Source organism: Scomber scombrus, chromosome 1, assembly GCF_963691925.1.
Source record: "Scomber scombrus chromosome 1, fScoSco1.1, whole genome shotgun sequence".
NCBI lineage: Eukaryota > Metazoa > Chordata > Actinopteri > Scombriformes > Scombridae > Scomber > Scomber scombrus.
This window is the reverse complement of record NC_084970.1, coordinates 2,324,161-2,343,268: the sequence shown is the minus strand read 5'-3', so window position 1 is coordinate 2,343,268 and position 19,108 is coordinate 2,324,161. Positions and strand designations below refer to the sequence as shown.

At 39.9% G+C, this 19,108-nt stretch overlaps 1 protein-coding gene across 1 annotated transcript; it reads left to right on the top strand.

Moving 5' to 3' along the window:
• The first annotated feature begins 1,602 nt into the window (after positions 1 to 1,602).
• On the top strand, positions 1,603 to 17,808 carry vps35 (VPS35 retromer complex component). Its single transcript, XM_062418909.1, has 17 exons — positions 1,603 to 1,670; positions 3,482 to 3,580; positions 7,389 to 7,485; positions 7,738 to 7,861; positions 8,747 to 8,929; positions 9,229 to 9,448; positions 9,690 to 9,773; positions 10,621 to 10,730; positions 11,041 to 11,137; positions 11,337 to 11,485; positions 12,427 to 12,634; positions 13,661 to 13,816; positions 14,215 to 14,337; positions 14,431 to 14,610; positions 14,937 to 15,176; positions 15,531 to 15,674; positions 16,293 to 17,808. Exons 1-17 carry the CDS (start codon positions 1,668 to 1,670, stop codon positions 16,470 to 16,472), a joined length of 2,397 nt encoding a protein of 798 aa, XP_062274893.1. The 5' UTR covers positions 1,603 to 1,667; the 3' UTR covers positions 16,473 to 17,808.
• Positions 17,809 to 19,108: the final 1,300 nt, after the last annotated feature.

The window sequence follows — 19,108 nt, the reverse complement described above, 5'->3', positions numbered from 1 at the left end:
AAATCAACCTTAGAGTTTATTTCTCTATTATCCTTCTCACCAGACTATGGTGCTTAGATGTGTAATTTAGCCTCTATTAACCATATTTCTTATGAACATATTTATTAGCAGTGTTTCCATAAGGTTATTACAAAGTTATACATAGCAACACAACATGACTGAGTTTAATAGGTACATTAATCAGCTTCCTGAGATTGCAACATTACTACATTACTATGACTGTTTAACATGTATAAGGTGTAGTAATAGCACGTGACAGGTGATTAAATAACTTCTACAGATTGACAGACGTCTCTTTCACAATGTAAGACTATAAGAAAAAGTCTTTTTAGGCCCAACAGCATCACATGATGTTGCAATACACCGTTTGGCCGCTATGTCAAATTGGCTTCAACGCCTGCAGCTGTTCCCTGGGGTTTGGTAAAGAGCGAGGGTGCACGAGAGCTGCCTCCACAAGGTCTTTTGCTGACCACCTCTTTATCTATTGGCCTCAGCAACTGATCGGACTGATCTGATACATCAAAACATGTCACTCAAATGTATCAGATCACTACCACTTTTTATATTTTATTTGTTTTCTGATTCACCATCTAGTTAAAAATATGTTAATTGTCTGTCTGATCAACAAAATAACCATACACAACTCATTTATAACTAAGATTTCCCTATTATGGATTATTATTTATGGATATTATATGTCGTAGCTAATGGATAAAATTAACGTGAGGAAGAGTCTGTCTGTCAAAAAGAAGCACATGGGTTCCTATGGTACAAACATCATTATACATGTGTTTGCCAAACAGGTAATATAATAGGCAGCAGAGAGGAAACACTGCGCACCTTTATTAGTATAATAAGTACAGTGCACATGTGTGCAGACGCTACAGCTGATCTGTGCTGCTGCATCCCATCATCAGAAACAGACGTCACTTCAGAGTGAACGACGTCAAACGTGGATGCAATTTAAGAGACTTGGGATGGACTCACTGTCTGAAATCGACACTACTGTGTGTGTGTGTGTGTGTGTGTGTGTGTGTGTGTGTGTGTGTGTGTGTGTGTGTGTGTCTGTCTGTACTATTGTGGTTGTTGTTTTCATCAAGAATTTGGAATTTTACCCTAAATTTGATATCTTACATTTATTGTCTTGTGTTCCTTCTGTTTTCCATTGTTTTCATTTATGAATAATGACATGATATTTATTAGTTATCTTTAAGCCATACATTAAACGGTTAAGCTAAACTCTGGTGAAAAGTTCAAGTTTAGTAGACGTCTAAATTCATATAATAGACGCTAAGTGATCGTCTGATAAACGTCTAGCCTATTAGTCCACTAAATTAACATCATGTTGTGATAAAATGTTATTTTTTTAATCATTTTGTCGGGTATTTGTGAAGATCTGTCATGTTCTGATGCTCACGTCGATGTCTTTGACTCTAGTCGCTGCTGAATTGATTGATTATATGAATTTGAGGGATCAATAAAAGAGAAAAACACATATCTGCTTAATGATGATGTCCAAGTCCCCCATATCCTGCAAGTTGTGGGACACGCCTGTCCACTGTGTACAGCTGTGTACAGACGTGTACAGACAGACCATGAAGGCAACACTGCTGTTAGTCACATGACAGGCAGACCTCTCCGACTGACCTGATACACATCTAACAATCATGGTAAGCTGCTCTACAAAAACACTATTATGCAAAGTGTTCGCTTGTTTTGTTTAGGGTATCTCGTATGCATTTAATTTCAGCGAACAGAACAACTAAAGTCAACTGTGAAGCTTCAGTTGGTGTAAAACACGAGCTGTATGTGGGCTTCTATGGCCTAACGCTGCCGACAGACAGCCGCTTGCTAGGCTAACTAACTACCGACTGATAGCAGGCGTTTTTTAGTGAACTGCTTAACTTGAACGTTTATTGTATTCACGCTGTCATGTCCTGATGTCACCACATGTGCGGGGGTCGAAAAGGCCAACCCGTATTAATGTCCCCCCAGAAATGTCCGCGACTAAACAGGTGACTGGAAGTCAGCTAACGTTAGCTGTTATTAGCTTGTTCCTCCGCTTTGCTGTGTCATATTTTACTGGACGATAATTGTTATGTTAGGTGGACATTACGTGTGCTGGCTGGCAAATCACACAAACACACACCACTGCTATGCCAAAGCTTCTACAGGCCAGAACACGTCCATCAATCTACATTTGATGCGGTGGTGCAAGTTCCTTCCGCAAACAGTAAGCAGCGTTAGCTACGTTAGATCTGATGGATGTAGCAGGGGAGCGGATTGCGAAATTTGGGCAGCCAGGGTTCCAGAATCGGGAGTAAATTGGTGTTTTCCGCACTGCCAAGGTTGACAGAAAACACAGCGTTTTACTCAGAAAGGGTTTAAAACTCACAGCTGCTACTGTTGATCTTTCCTCCTGATGTAAACAGCAGGAACAAGGTGTTCACATTGCACAGTGATCCATCAGTGTGTGCTGCATGTATGTAATGGGCGCCTTACTGCATAAACTCGCTGCTCTTTTAAAAAAGATAACATTTCATTTATTGTAGATGTTACTGTTTTTCTACCCTGACTGAGTGGACTTCCAATGTGCTTTGTCTGGGTAGATGTCAATAAAGTCAGTGGAACTGCCAGGGACGTACCAGCTTATATGATATTTTGGTGACTCGTCATGTGCCCCAGTTGGAGAAAAGGCACAGCTTAGGATGTGGCGACCTCAGTCCAGTAGTGTACCGAGATCTTGGTACCAAGATTGAGTGCGCCTCTACTGCTCGCCAGCTCAGTGCAGGTCTTAAGTTCAGCACATTTGTATTCCACAATATTTTGTCAATGTGCACCCACATAAACCTGAAACAGACAAGCATTTTCATTCATGTTTTGTTCAGACTCACCAACACAGCACAGTTGAAAACTGGAGAAATGCATCCTGGTCTGACAAATCTCCATTTCTGCTGACATGGTGTAATGGTGTGGGGAATGTTTCCTTGGCACACTTTGATCTCCTTAATACCAGTCAATGGTTTAAATGCCACAGCTTATCTGAGTATTGTTGCTGATCAGGTGACTCTCTATGCCCATAATTTACCATCTTCTAATGGCTGCTTCCAGCATGATTGTCACACAGCAAAAGTCGTCTCAAACTGGTTTCATGAACATGACTGACTGAAGTGTACTTCAGTGGGCCCTGCAGTCACCTGATGTAATTCCATAGAACACATTTGGAATGGTAGAATGGGAGAATAACAGCATGAACAAATCATCAGAAATGAAGTGATGTATGGACCAGAATCTCAAAGGAGTGTTTCCAACATCTCGTGGAATCCATGCCACCAAGAATTGAGGCTGTTTAGAGAGCAAAGGGAGGTCTTTCCAAGTAATAAGTATGGTGTTCTCAATGAAGTGCTCGGTGACTGTATATATGTGTATATTGTTGATTTATTCTAGCATTTAATAAGTTGTGTATCCATTCTTCTTACAGCCGACCACACAGCAGTCTCCTCAGGATGAGCAGGAGAAGCTTCTGGATGAAGCTGTGCAGGCTGTGAAGGTCCAGTCGTTCCAGATGAAGCGATGTCTGGTACGACCGTTTCACTTTTTATAAAAAATATTGTTATGGTTGTGAAAATAGTTTCAAACATTGGTTCTGAGCCATGTTTTGTGTTCATGTTTGCATAGGTGATTTCTGTAGGTTATGTACTGTGGTTGTTTTCAATTGTATAATCTAGTTAGGAATTGAAATGCTTACATTTGATTGGGTGTTTCTGGACATGTGACCAATTTTTCAGAGCCATCTTACATATGTGCTGTATCATACTGCAGCACTTCATTTTCTATGAAGATATTTATTTTTGAGGAAAAAGGACTGAAAAAGAATTTAACTGAATTTAACTTTATATCATTGTAATGGTGTTTAATGTTCTATCTCAGATCTGTGAAATGTTCTGCTGTTTTGCCAGTGTCATGTTGTTTTGATGTTTTAAAATCAAAGTTAACCATCCACTTTATTCAACTTTCACTTAGAGAACAAAAATCAGCCTTTAAACTTGACAGAAATGATGATTTGACATTTATCATGATAATTTTTAATTTGACTGATATTACATTTTCATCCTGATAATATTTTTGTCCATATTGACCAGCCCTACTCCAACAAATGGAGTAGGGCTGGTCTCCTGTGATAGTGATACAGTGTGGTATCATTCTCTCTCCTGTTGGTCTTTTTACATACACCCAAACTTATAATCATCAGTAAACAGGACTTTATTCCAGTCATCCATTGTGAAATGTTGGTGTTTCTTATCCCTCTCCACATGTTTGGTCTTGTTTCCCCTCCTGAGAAATGGTTTAGTAGCTACTCCTTCATAGCCTTCTTTTTACACTACTAGAGGTCTGACGAGATCTCGCGAGACGAAAACGCGCGATATTTCTCGTCGAAGTGAATTTTGTCTCGCAAAGCTATAATTAAAGGGCGCACCAAAAAAAAAAAAAAAAAAGACGATCGGTTTTCTATCGCTCATTTGCACGTCATGTCTTCTTTTTATAATATCACGTGTGGATCATTAACTTTGTTGCAGCTTCTACTTGCTGAGAAGATCTCAGTCAGAAGTAGGAGATGAGGAGAGGAGCAGTGGTATGTTGACCTCAGGTTTCTACACTGAGAGACTGAAGTAGGAGGAGCAGGGAATCTAGCGCAGCTGTGGAAGCCTAATGATGCAAAAACTAAAATGAGTCACACTTCCAAATTATAACAACCGGAACCCAATATCTCGTCTCGTGAGCTGAGTGTATCGTCACACCCCTATTCACTATTATTGCTGTTTGGAATTTTGTGTTCTTTATTTAGAAAATTCTGTATCTTTGATGAAGTTGCTTTTATATGTCTTGGGGAGCTAAGCTGGATGTGTTGATCTTCTGATGGTCTGGTCACTTTAAGTCTGCCTGATTGTGCTTTGGATACAACAAAAGTGTTTTAAAGCTCCATGCACTGCCCCCTCACAAACCTGTAGTCTAGCCATGATGTGATGCTGACAATTACAATAGAACTTTTGACAATTTTGACACTTTTGTTTAGTTCTGATAGCATGTCTTCCAGCAGTCCCTGACACTAAAATTGCTTGGGCCCTACTACTACTACTACTACTACTACTAATAATAATAATCATCATCATTATCACTTCGTGACATGTTCCTTTGCTCTGTTAATGTGTGTGAATGCTATTCTGTTTACAGCGTCTATAGCTGGTTGTGCTACATATCACAGCTTCAGTACAAAGACAAGAGGTTGTGATTTGTAACACAACAAACCAGTGAAGCTTTGTATCTCTCCATTGCAATCTCTCCCTGTAGAAATGTGTAACATTGGACTTTCATTGTATAGATTTATAGATTATTTTGAAGACAAAGCTTTACTTAAATTCACACAGACAGGCTGGACGTACATGGTAGTGCACAATACGGCCACCAGAGGTCAGTTGGTTGGTGATCTATCTATAAATGACAGGAACGTCTGTCTGTCTGTTTGTCCGGTTGTCTGTTTGTCTGTTATTCCCACATCTCTCGAACCGTTCATCCGATTGATTTCAAACGTGACAGGTGTCTTGCTACGGGCACGAATAAGTGCAGTGACGTTGTTTGGATAAGAAATGTAAAAGATATAGATAAATATATGGGTAAAAGAAGCACATATTTGCTGTTGCTGGTCTAGCCGCTGGCCACTCCCCCTCTCACACAGCACACTGAGCACAGCACAGGACCAGAGTTAGAGAGGCTATAAGGCAGCACAGGACCAGAGTTAGAGAGGCTATAAGGCAGCACAGGACCAGAGTTAAAGAGGGTATAAGGCAGCAGAGCTTTGGCAGCTAAAATGTGAAATACACTTCAGACCCTCAAAAAAATTGATGAAACTGAAAACACTCTGAATAGCCCAGGCTACTTTGGACTGTCTTTAGACTTTGAATAAACAAACAACAATTCCGACGGGCACTGCACTAGTTATAAAGTAATTTGAATTACATTTGACCTGTATGAAAGGTTATACATAAAGTTTAATATTCACACAAGCTGTGTGCTCTGTTGTTAATTGAAATAAATGTGGGGAACAAACAGCTCAGACTTCAGTTTTATGTTTAATCAGAGTTCATTTGTGCGATGTGTTTGCCATCAATGTGAGGAGCCACCAGTGTTTACAGTTGTTTTGAACCACCACTTTCAAAGGTGGAGTGAAGATCCAGTTGTCATAGAGAGGGAGGGAGGTATGTTATCATATAAAGATGAGGATAACAACACAGTTTTTCCTGAAAGATATTCACAGTGCTGTACTAATAAAAAAAGACAAATAGTTCTGATGAATGAAAAAGAGCTGAGAGAGAAGTTGAAACCCTGACCCTTTCTCACCTCCATGCAGCTGACCAATCATAGTGTCAATGTGGGCTTGTTAGGTTGCATTAGCTGCAGCAAATATTTGTTGTTATACTGTCATTCTTTATACATGGGTGAAATGTTGGGAATGTATTCAGGAATGAAAGAATAGATACCACCAAAGCCTGGTTGCAGTCCATGGGTGGAATTTTAGAATTCACCTAAATGTACATTGAACATTAAAATGTTTATCTAGCTAACTAACTGATACCTGAAGGGTTGTCACACTCCCTAATATCATATCCACACACTGCCAATCCTACCCACAGCTTTGGTGAAATCTACTGGCCACTTGTCATAATGTTCCTTATTAAGAAGGAGTTTCACCAGATATGTTTTTAAGATCTCGAAACATTGAGAGGTTCTGTAGAGTTGTCTCCTCTGCTCTCTCCTCTGTTCTCTCCTCTGCTCTCTCCTCTGCTCTCTCCTCTGCTCTCTCCTCTGTTCTCTCCTCTGTTCTCTCCTCTGCTCTCTCCTCTGCTCTCTCCTTCACTCTCTCCTCCGCTCCTTCCCCTGCTCTCTCCTCTGTTCTATCCTCTGTTCTCTCCTCTGGAAGTACTTTTGACACCAAAACGGTCGCCCCCTGGTGGCCTTTTGATAGAATGCAGTTCTAAGTTACTTCCATGTTGGCCTCATTTCAGAGGACCGGAACTCCCCGCCTGGTTTTTTGAAGCAACCCTATTCATTGTGGAGAAATCTCTCTCACAATTTACACTGGAAATGGGGATCTAGTCATCATGTTAAGCTGATCTATGTTCTGAAATAGACAACATTTGCAGGTTAGGTGGTGTGTTGTCCCATCAGAGCCCACAGCCTACTGGGCTGTCAAAGCAGCATTGAAAACGCCAGTCGGGGCTCCCGACGGAAAGAGTTTTGGGGAGAATTTTACAATGTTACATTTCTTGAAGAATGTTGAGATATTGATGTTGTGGAGACACTGTGTATTTATAGTTGGACTCTGTTTGCAGGACAAGAACAAGCTGATGGATGCTCTGAAGCATGCCTCTAACATGCTGGGTGAGCTGAGGACCTCCATGCTTTCTCCAAAGAGCTACTATGAGCTCTGTATCCTTCACAGCTATGCATTGAGGACATTTTCCGAAAGAAAAAAATGGGTACAAGCAGGGCTGCAACTAACCCATTTTCATAATTGATTTAATTTGACGATTATTTTCTTGATTTAATTATTTTGTCCAAAAACTGAAAAATTTTGGGTGGAAGGCAAATTGTCAGCTCTTGAAAATATCTGGATGTGTAAGCATAAGTAGAAGTTATTGTTTTATGTGGATGATTCATGGTCCCTAACAGTTCTTTCAGATATGGCTATTTCTGATGAACTCCACTACCTAGAGGTTTATCTAACTGATGAGTTTGCCAAAGGACGCAAGGTGGCAGATCTCTATGAGCTGGTCCAGTATGCAGGCAACATCATCCCAAGGCTGTAAGTACCACATCTACTGCATTCACTGTGCCACTGTACCTGAGATTCATCCTGCGTGCGGGATTTTGATGTATGATGTATATTGCCTTAACAATCGGCAATAAGAGGTTGAAATCAAAAAGAAAATGATAGGCTTCACGAAAAAGCTATTTTAAAGGTCAAGTAAACAGAGTGGCTCCCCAACATCTTAGAGCATACTGGAAGTCTCCAGTAGATGATATCTTGAGTTAAATATGTGCTCTGTGTTTTGGGATAGTTTAAAGTGCTGATGATTACTGCCTGTAACTCATGTTCAGTCTGATATTTACATTTACATAAAGTTAGCTAATTAAGTGCTGCATCATTGGTGGTCAGCTGCCATGTCTGGTTAAAGCCACCAGATGTCACTGTTAATGTTATTTAATTCCCCTTTTTGTAATATTTCTTTAAACTGATTTCCATATTGCATTTCCTTTTAAATTTGTTTCTATGGAACCACACAAACACACACACACACTGATCTTTGTCACCAACTGTACAACACAATGCTATTAACAAAGAAGGTGGAACTGATATCACAGTGTAGTATTGTGTTCTGACCAACACTCATTAGTGAGCATCAAATATCCACCAACTTAATACAGAGTCAGTTGGAAATGTGAGGCATGTACTAAAGAACGTGTGCAGCAAACAAATTAACTTTTAAAAGATAATTGTATGGACAGATTTCTAAGTACAGAAATGATACATATCTAAGCTTTCAATAAATTGAGCCATTGTGTTGTGACTATATGAATCAATGTCAGAGTTCATGCAGGTTTTATTTTGGGGGTTATACTTTCGAGTATTGACAAATATTAAAGTATAATTGGATCAAGCCCCTTTTCTTTGTCCCTCTCTTCCCAGCTATCTGCTGATCACAGTGGGTGTGGTGTACGTCCGCTCCTTCCCTCAGTCTCGTAAAGACATTCTGAAGGACCTGGTGGAGATGTGTCGCGGTGTGCAGCATCCACTCAGAGGCCTCTTCCTCAGAAACTATCTGTTGCAGTGCACCCGCAACATACTGCCAGATGATGGAGAGCAGCCAGAGTAAGTCAATCAAGCTTTTACTTACCCTGAGAACATAACCATAGCATGCTTTTAAACTGATTTTAATCTTCTAAACCACTTCTGGAAAACTTTTGGGGAAAATGCAAAATGCAAAAGGTTTTGGAAAAGTCATTAAAAGACTTTTTATAAATATTTGAACACAGGGAATAAGTTTTAAACATAATGTGCATTTTACGCATACAGTTTAGATTCAAAATGTGTTGCTGTGTTTTTAACCTTGCCTTTTGAATATTTTGAAATGCATCCATGGACTAAACTTATAAACCTTTAATCCACAGAGGAACAGAGGAGATGACCGGCGATATCAACGACTCCATCGACTTTGTCCTTCTGAACTTTGCGGAAATGAACAAGTTATGGGTCAGAATGCAGCATCAGGGTCACAGCCGAGATCGAGAGAAGAGAGAAAAGGAAAGACAAGAGCTGAGGATTCTGGTGGGCACCAACCTAGTTCGCCTTAGCCAGCTGGAGGGTGTCAATGTGGAAAAGTACAAACAGGTTTGTATGGCTGTTGTTACCTCTACACTGGCAATGTTAATAATTATAAAACAACTGGAAAAAATTACAGAACAAAAACATGTGTACGTATACGTTAAACTTGAATTAGGAGAAAGGGTCAAATATGTAATAAAAATGCTTTCTGTATGTATGATTGAGTGATATATGAGTTGGGCTGTAAATCCTAACACACACTCTATCCATCTGTAAAATGGTTTTTGGTCTCTGTTTCTCTCCTCAGGTTGTTCTTGCTGGAGTTCTGGAGCAGGTTGTGAACTGCAGAGACTCTTTGGCTCAGGAGTATCTAATGGAGTGCATCATTCAGGTACACATATTGGATCCACTGACTCTGTGTCTACTGTGTCAATACTGATATTTGAAGTGGATCAGGTATTGGCCATAACTTAACTGATCCATATTAAAAATGTCTACTTTGTCAATCTTACTATTAAATTCCTACTGTCACATTCAGTCTATCACAGCAGGCCGTAGACTGAGACATACATCTCTGGCCCATTTTACTTAAATGATCCCAAATGATTTCACACCAGCTGATACACAGATTTTAAATTTGAGAATAATGGAGCATATTTTTTTATTGGATAGAAATTGTTGGTCACATACTGTATCTACAGTTCCAGTTAGTCTCCAGCTATTATCCAACACACAAAAACCATCATCCACTTACCTGATAGTGTCTTCTATATACAGCAGTAGCACTTTAAAGTGTCCTACTTTTCAGCCACGGTTTAGTTGTAGCTTCCCTTCAGTTCTCTTGCCCTGCTCCAGTGTGTATGCTTTACAGAAGAGGACAATTGTCTTATTCACCTCTTCAACACCAAACCAGTCTATTTTAGTGGTAGCTTTTTTTGCTGTCTTATTGAGGGTGGTGTTGGTGACAGCTCAGGATTTGGGTCACTTTCTTTGATAACAGTTGGAGCTTTTTTTAATGATGTACTGCTCCATCACAGCAGCCAACTTTTTAGGTCATATGAAAGTTCTGTTTTTAAGCTTATATTAAAATATTATTTAAAGACACATTCTCAATGTCTGTAAAATAATATTCCAGCCAGCCATTGAATCTAGTGTAGTGAATTGAACAAGGTCAAGTTCTACTCCTCATAGATAAATGCATCATACACTCTGAAGCTAACATGCTCTTATTTTGTTAGGTGTTCCCTGATGAGTTCCACCTTCAGACTCTGAACCCTTTCCTGCGTTCCTGTGCTGAGCTCCATCAACACGTCAATGTCAAGAACATCATCATAGCCCTCATTGACAGGTACAGTAGAATTCAATGTAAATAAACTAAGTTAATGAACTCAATTACATTTAAAAACTTTTTGTTTTTGATCATAACAGAGCAGTTAAGTTTTGTGAATTTTTGGAACCCTTTAAATTTACTGGAAAATTAAACAAGTTGTGTATACTTGACATATAAAGCAGTAGTTTATGATGGTGTTTTGGATGATGGTTAAAGGTGTTTATATCATTTTGTCCACACCTGTTTATATTTACATGGCAGACAGCAGTGTTTAGCATTTCAAGAAGAACAAAAGTAGGAATGAACTTAGTTCTCTTTGACTTTTCAGACTTGCCCTGTTTGCTCATCGAGAAGATGGCCCCGGCATTCCAACTGAGATCAAACTATTCGATATCTTCTCTCAGCAAGTGGCCACTGTCATTCAGGTAGGTAACAGACCAGGCTGATCAGTCATTTTAATAGGTAAAAGATACAGGAGAAACAATAATTAAGGAGTAGAGCAGATGTCTCAGGTCAGATCGACTTTTTTTTTTTTAAAGGAAAAAGTCATCTCTATGTATTTTGATGTCAAATGAAACAGTTTAAACATTGTAGTGAACTTGCTGATGTTTTCCTCCTCCTCAGTCTCGCCAGGACATGCCATCAGAGGACGTGGTCTCTCTTCAGGTTTCTCTCATCAATCTGGCGATGAAGTGCTACCCTGATCGTGTGGACTATGTAGATAAGGTCCTGGAGAGCACTGTGGAGATATTCAACAAGCTAAACTTGGAACAGTAAGTCCCCAATGTCCTGACACTCTGAGGCTGAAGGAATATGGCCATTCTTTGATGTTTTACACACATTCTTTCCACACGATCAGGCCTGAGAAATGTCAGACAGCAGAGTTGCTGTTCAGGAGCTAGAAGTTATTTTAAAACATAAAACCATGACATCTGTTTGGTGAATTTTCTGTGCTGTGACATCACTAGAAAGTTTACACGATATATAATTAGGGATTTTTCAGTAAAAAAAAGTCTTGGTAAAAGAGGGCGAGTATCATATTCACACAGCGGTGACTTGAAAACACAGGGACAGTGGAAACCATGTAGTAGACCATTGTTAAGGGCCGTCCACACTGAGAACGATAACTATAAATGTATAGGTTTAAGTGTCCTTTTAATTGGAGCGGATGGAAGAGTCCACACCACAACTATAACGATAACGATAGAGGAGAACGTTATTGTTGGAATCACTTTCAGAGCGATTTGATTAACCATAATCTGTGCTCAAAGTTTGTCACTGCTGCAGCGGTGCACTTTTACACACCGCGCTTCAAAATCTGCTGCAGGTCAGTTTGGTCTGTAAATACTGAAACATCACAGCAACTACTGTCTGAAATACTTCTGATCAACACACTGAATCAGCACACACCTCTGAACTCTCGTACAACGTACAGCAGTAACAGCTTATCAATAATTAGCTGCAGACACAGCTGGAGCTACAGCAAGTACTGGACACCGCTGTTTACAGGACGTTAGCGTTCTCAGTGTGGACACTCACATCGTTGTCATCATAGTTATAGTTATAGTTATCGTTGTTAGTGTGGAAGGCCCTTTACTCTATGTACACGTTTGTTTTTCACAAATAAGATCACAGACAGGGTAGAACAGGGTTAGTAGTTGACATTTAAACACGTGTCACACTTTAACCCTTTGTATTCTCCTCCCTGCTGTAGCATAGCGACCAGCAGTGCAGTGTCAAAGGAACTCACCAGACTGTTGAAGATCCCTGTGGACACCTACAACAACATCCTGACAGTGCTACAGCTCAAACACTTCCCTCCGCTCTTCGAGTACTTTGACTATGAGTCACGCAAGAGCATGAGCTGCTACGTGCTGACCAACACACTGGACTACAACACCACCATCGTGTCCCAAGAGCAGGTCTTAATTCCAGTTGCCACTTTAACACAAACATGTCCACATTAACATGGTGACGTTTTACTGAGAGTAACAGTAAATACAGCAACTCCATCACCAGACAGTACACAAAGTCCTGGTTACATTCATGATTTATTTCTACAGTATGTTTACATGGTGTGGTTAACCCTTACATACTGTTCATATTCTACAACTTCACAGTATGTAAGGGTTAAAGATGTGTAAAAATACTTTGAATCATAATTTGTGTCTGAAGTTTTTTCCACAAAAGCTGTTGAAACACATCAGTTCAATGGAGCAGTGTTGGGTTATACACACAGTTATAAAACTGGACTATCATCCATGTAACTGCTGTTTTTTCTTGCCTCATTAATGAATTGGATACTTTAGAGTGTTAATGTTCTCACAGTCACTGTGGTGACAATAGTGATGGCTGTAAGTAGATTTGCTTCGTTAGATGTACTGTGCATTCTGCCTTTTGTTTGAGTGTTAACATAATTTCCTGCCCTGCAGCGCCCCCTTTTGGTTATTTTAGCAGCAATAGTTGCAGAGCAGAGTATTTCTCTTAGTGTAACTAGCCAAGACAGAGAGCTCATGTGCCTGCCTCTCCTGCTGCTCCTTTCACATTGTTGCCTTGGACACTATTTGTCCATGAGTATTATTGATTTATAAGTTTTTCAATTTTATATCTATCATATATTTGCTTTGTATTTGTTTTATTTCTGATTCGGTCAAGAGATTGCTGAATTGATTACTAGCATAGCTGTAATAGTACTAGTTAGCCAATTGCATTGTTTTGCACTGTGATGCAGCATTTTTTATGTTATGTACACTGTGTTGTGAGTGTAATAGTACTGCTCAAATATTGATTTATCTTGCCATGTAATATCTTATTTTAACAAAGTCCTGCCTAAATCTCCACATACTGAAGACTTACCCACATCAGTCAAAAGTAGAAAATATATCTGTATAAAATAAGTCAAATTGAACACTCCTCTCTCCTCTCCTCCTCCTCTCTGGTTTCTGTAGGTGGATGCCATCTTGAACTTGGTATCCACACTGATCCAGGACCAGCCAGACCAACCAGCTGATGATCCCGACCCTGAAGACTTTGCTGAGGAGCAGAGCCTCGTGGGTCGTTTCATTCACCTGCTCCACTCTGAAGATCCGGACCAACAGTATCTCGTGGGTCCTTTCATCAACATTAAAAGCAGTGTGTCAGTGATTATGTACTAGAAATACTACATCATATACTGCTCTACTCTTATTATTCTTGTACTATTTGCTGTTATTACTGCTGTAGTATTAATGCAAATTGTGCTGTAATGTTTCCTATTTCAAATGATTTTTCCCGTCTTGGCCAGAGCAGATTTGAAGTGTACTGTGATGCATTACACACAGTTGATAGATTAGCCTTGAAACTAATGCATGAAAACATCTGAAACTTAACAGCATGCTTTGGGAAATGTTACCAGATTCAAAATGCTTGTATAACTTCCTTATCCCAAACTATGACTTTGAATGATGAATTCTGTCTCTGCTGACGTTACTGTTGTTGATTGAACATTGTGATGTGTGGTCAGATTCTCAACACAGCACGCAAACACTTTGGTGCGGGTGGAAACCAAAGGATTCGCTACACTCTCCCTCCTCTGGTGTTCGCTGCCTATCAGCTGGCCTTCAGATACAAAGAGAACTCCTCATCGGTGTGTAAACATCCTTTCCTCACTCACATGCTGGATTTGTAGTTTTGTCTGTCCAACTATGAAATCATACCTTTTTTTTCCTCCTTCCATTAGGACGACAAGTGGGAGAAGAAATGTCAAAAGATCTTTTCCTTCGCCCACCAGACCATCAGTGCTCTAATAAAGGCTGAGCTCGCTGAGCTGCCTCTGCGACTCTTCCTGCAGGGGGCACTGGCTGCAGGAGAGATTGGCTTCGAGAACCACGAGACTGTAGCTTATGAGTTCATGTCACAGGTAAATGGTTTGAATTAAACTCTTCAGTATTCAGTGTTGACTGTTTACGCAGTGCACAGTGTTGAGGAACGTTGCTGTCAAAAATAACTAATTACATTACTAAGTGACTGCCATTAAAAATGAACTAGTTACATTACAGCATACACTACAGCAAAAGTAGCACTGAGCAATCTGAGTGCAGTAAAACTGAACATCGAGGGGTAACCATGGTAATATCTGTGTCATTGTTTGTTTCTTGAGGATTCACAAATTTTGTAAACACTCAAACTTCCCGCTCTCTCCTTTTTAACATCCCCTGTCATTCATATTCCTCTACCCCTCACCAGGCCTTCTCTCTGTATGAGGATGAGATCAGTGACTCCAAAGCCCAGCTGGCAGCCATCACCCTGATCATCGGTACCTTTGAGCGAATGCGGTGTTTCAGCGAGGAAAACCACGAGCCTCTGAGAACTCAGTGTGCGCTGGCTGCCTCCAAGCTGCTGAAGAAACCTGACCAGTGCCGAGCTGTCAGTATCTGTGCACACCTCTTTTGGTCAGGACGCAGCACCGAAAAAAATGGTGAAGAGGTGAGTTGAAGTTTGAAGACTTTTTGTGTCTACTTATATATAGCTGGACGTGTAAGCAAAACTGGGGAGAGACTCAACAGCCACATATTTTTCTCTGTTTAGTGTAATTAGTTTACTTCAGTTGCTGACCACCTCTATTTTTCCAGCTGGTTGGTGAAACAGTAGATGTGACTTTTCTTTGTATTGAGTTGGCACTAGCTTTTTCATATTGCACTATGCCTCTTTGCTGTTAATCTAGAACATCCTTAATTGTGAGCCAGGTGTTATAAAAGTGTACTGTACTGTCAACTTGAAAAAGACAGAACACTTTTACAGGAAGTACTACATTGCTAACTACTGATGTCGTGCCTTTAGATCCGTGATGGTAAACGGGTGATGGAGTGTTTAAAGAAAGCCCTGAAGATCGCCAACCAGTGCATGGACCCATCACTGCAAGTCCAGCTGTTCATTGAAATCCTCAACAGATACGTCTGCTTCTATGAGAGGGAAAATGATGCGGTAGGACACCATGAATGTTGCATTTATACATAACAAATATCAAGTATAGAAATGTGACCGTTACATGTAGGGTTAAGACTTTTTATTTAAAGGTTAGAAATAAACTGAAAACTCAAAAATCTGTTTACTTGTTATGCACCAAAACATATTTATTTTGGTTTCTTCTTCTTACGTCCGTGAAAAATGTCCAGGGGATAAAGGGCCAGCCACTGTACCTTCTCTCACTAGTAGTGTGGGTCCCCCTGTACCTCATAAGCACTGCTGCAGCTGTGTAATGGCTCCTGTTCAGTAGCCTACTGATGATCTTGTACCCTCTCCCATCTTTATCAGTCACAGTCTGGTGTCTTACTTGTTCAGGAAATTCCTGATCATATGGAGCCATGTACTGTAAATGGTTAAAGAATATTTTAGTCTATATTTTTAATAATGTTCCCTTTAATTACGTACGTTTAACATCCGTTTTTTTCTCTCTCTGATTTGCTTCCAGTGAGTATCGGCACAAGTAGAAGTTGACACAGCTGCTTCCATATGATTTTGAACATAGTCCTTAAAGCTTTGTACATCACACTATAACCAGGACCTCTTTTGTTGACTGTCTCTGATCCTGCACCCCTCTAGGTGACTGTCCAGGTATTGAACCAACTGATCCAAAAGATCAGGGAGGATCTTCCTAACCTGGAGGCGAGTGAGGAAACGGAGCAGATCAACAAACACTTCCACAACACACTCGAGCATCTTCGCCTGCAGAGAGAATCCCCAGAGTCTGAGGGCCCTGTCTATGAGGGCTTGGTCCTTTAAAACTATTGCAGGTTGGAAGGATGTGAGGTTCCAGTCCATAGATGTTTCACTATAATATGAATATACAACCGCACACACATCCCATCCTGTACGTCAGGGATAAAAGTAATTGTCATTATTTTCCCAAGTAAAAATAACTCTCCTCCTTTTTATTTGTATTATTATTCATGGTTCTGCATCATTAACTCCTGGCTGTCCCTCACTAGCAGAACCTTTTTCTGTAACAGATTGGAGATGTTGCATTATAAGAAGCATGTGTGAGCAACACAATGTGCACTTGTGGCAAGTCTTAGGCATCATTCCTTTACGAATTCCTACTCGACCAATTTGTCTTTAACCTGTATCATTTTACTGTTGATAATAGACTTACTAGCTGTCATAGGTGTTTCCACTAAGTCATCAACCCAGCACTTGTTACCATCTTAGCAAACTGAAGAATGAATGTATTAGCTGAGTGTATAAAGACTACAGAATCTGGTAGTGGTGTTACTTATGGGCTTGTCTCCACCCTTCAATAATCAAGAAGTGATGCTCTCTAAGATGACTTTGTGGTCAAATGAAACAGTTTCTGGTGAACTGAAGACCGGACAAATGGAAGCACATGCTAAGTTTGGTCCCAGAGGGACAAACATCAAAACCTGCTGAATGTTTTAGAACACAGCATGTTAGCAACAGCAGTTAAGTTAATAATTGTTCAGCGTTTTGCTTGATCCTCAATTCATCCACCATCCCAAGTGGGCAGCAAAGAAACTACAAACAGTCAAATTTAGTTATTTGTAGGTAAGAGAATTGTCATATTTGTCCAAAAAGTGATCACACGCTCTCATACTTCAGCAGTGCTTTTTCTTAATAACACCAGACATGTCTCTCTCTATGGACTCTGTTTCAGCTATCAGTGTTTCTGGACCTGTGAGTGGATGGACACATTCATGTGTTGGTTAATTTAGTATGCTTGTACCATAAGGCCTGGTTTTCAGTTTACTCTTACTCAGTGTCTCACTGTCACAATTGTTTTGATCAATGTAATCCACTGCTTGTTAACGGGGTCACACTGATCTCAGGATTGAATGCTATTTGACAAGTTGCCATACTGATCATGTAATGATGTACATGTTTGCGGGTAAGATTTGGGGAATTATTTGCTGCAGCATGTGACTGGGTCTGCTGATCTCTCTTTCTTAGCTCTCATTGTTGATTTGTTGGAGGCAGTATTGACCAGTTTCTATCCCTTTTTGAATCTGTGTAAACCCACTTGTAAATCGCATAAAGAAAAGATCAGATTAAATAGCAATTATCATTGTCATTTGCTGAAATAAAATTGAAATTATTAACAATACATAGTTGCATTTTGTTAATTTTACATACACAGCATATCAAAATAATAAACTATTATCAATAATATACTGAGTGCCTGTCTTATATTATTATCTTGCATTATGCATTATGTGTTTCTTGGGCAACTGCAATGAAATGAACATGAAACTTTGCATTTAAGATTACAAAATACCGGCCCAGCAGTCTAGTAAAAGGGTAAAATGGCTAGCATTGTTGGCATAGCCATGCCATGCTGTGTGTAGCCCATAGGATATAGAAAAAAAAAGGTGTAGTCCCAGTTTAACAGCAACGTGCTGTGCAGGTGACAGATGTGTTTATGTATGTGTTTGTGTGTTCTGAAAGATGTAAGAATCACTCAGTTGACAGACTGTTAGCCTAGTATACTGATCCTATGTAAACATCTGGATGACAGACAGTGAACCTGGCCAGCCTGTGTGGGCTTCCTCCCATAAACCAAAAAGCTATTAAAACATGTCAGTGAGCCACACTGTTGCACTGGGTGACAGGTTCCTTCGTCCCTGAAAACAGAGATTACAGTACTTCCACTAGTCCTTAGATTGGATATCTCAGAGAACGTCAGTATAAAGTCAAGAAGTTTGATATGGTACGAGCTAGGGAAGCTGCAAACAGTACTGTGTGAAAGGAACTTATCTCCTAAGAGGGAAGATGTTGCTTTAGTCTTTGGAGCTGTATCTACTCCCTTCTGCATTTGTTAGGTAAGCCACTGGAACTCTTGACGAAGACTATCTAGTACCAGCTCTTAGAGTGTGTAATCTCCTTTACCCTCTTTATCAAGAGCAGAAGTTACTACACATTCTGTGCAGATAAACACAAGGTGACAGAGACATCTCTGTGTCATAGTGCAGGGCATCATATGAAAATGTTAAAATTATTGATTACATCCCTCACATTGAAATACAGTTTCATGTGTTCATTTTCCTTTTCAATCTGCATAAGTAGCAATTATCAACATTCAGGGAAACGAGAGCATTTATAAATCAGTGCATAACCTTAAAGGAACATTTCTTCGCATTTTGAAGAATGAATGTGGAGAGAAGTTGGCCAGCAAGTAAAAATAAATAATGAGACTCGGCAGCCTCGATGAACACCTTGAGGTCACTAGAAATGGGGTGAGGTGCCATGTTTTTGATCATTGTTGAATAACCATTAGAGTAAAAGTGTCTCTCTCCAACTCTCAGGTTTCCAAAGTTTTCTAGCAACAACTCAAATCTTGCGAGACTTCTGGTTAGACACAATAACAAACAGACTGGATCAAGTGAAAGCTAAAGAAAAATGGGATA

Excerpts from the sequence above, each read along its gene's own strand:
- vps35 (XM_062418909.1), top strand. Across the intron at positions 12,635-13,660 it reads CCATCGTGTCCCAAGAGCAG|GTGGATGCCATCTTGAACTT; the intron begins GTCTTAATTCCA and ends TGGTTTCTGTAG. Across the intron at positions 14,338-14,430 it reads ACAAAGAGAACTCCTCATCG|GACGACAAGTGGGAGAAGAA; the intron begins GTGTGTAAACAT and ends TCCTTCCATTAG.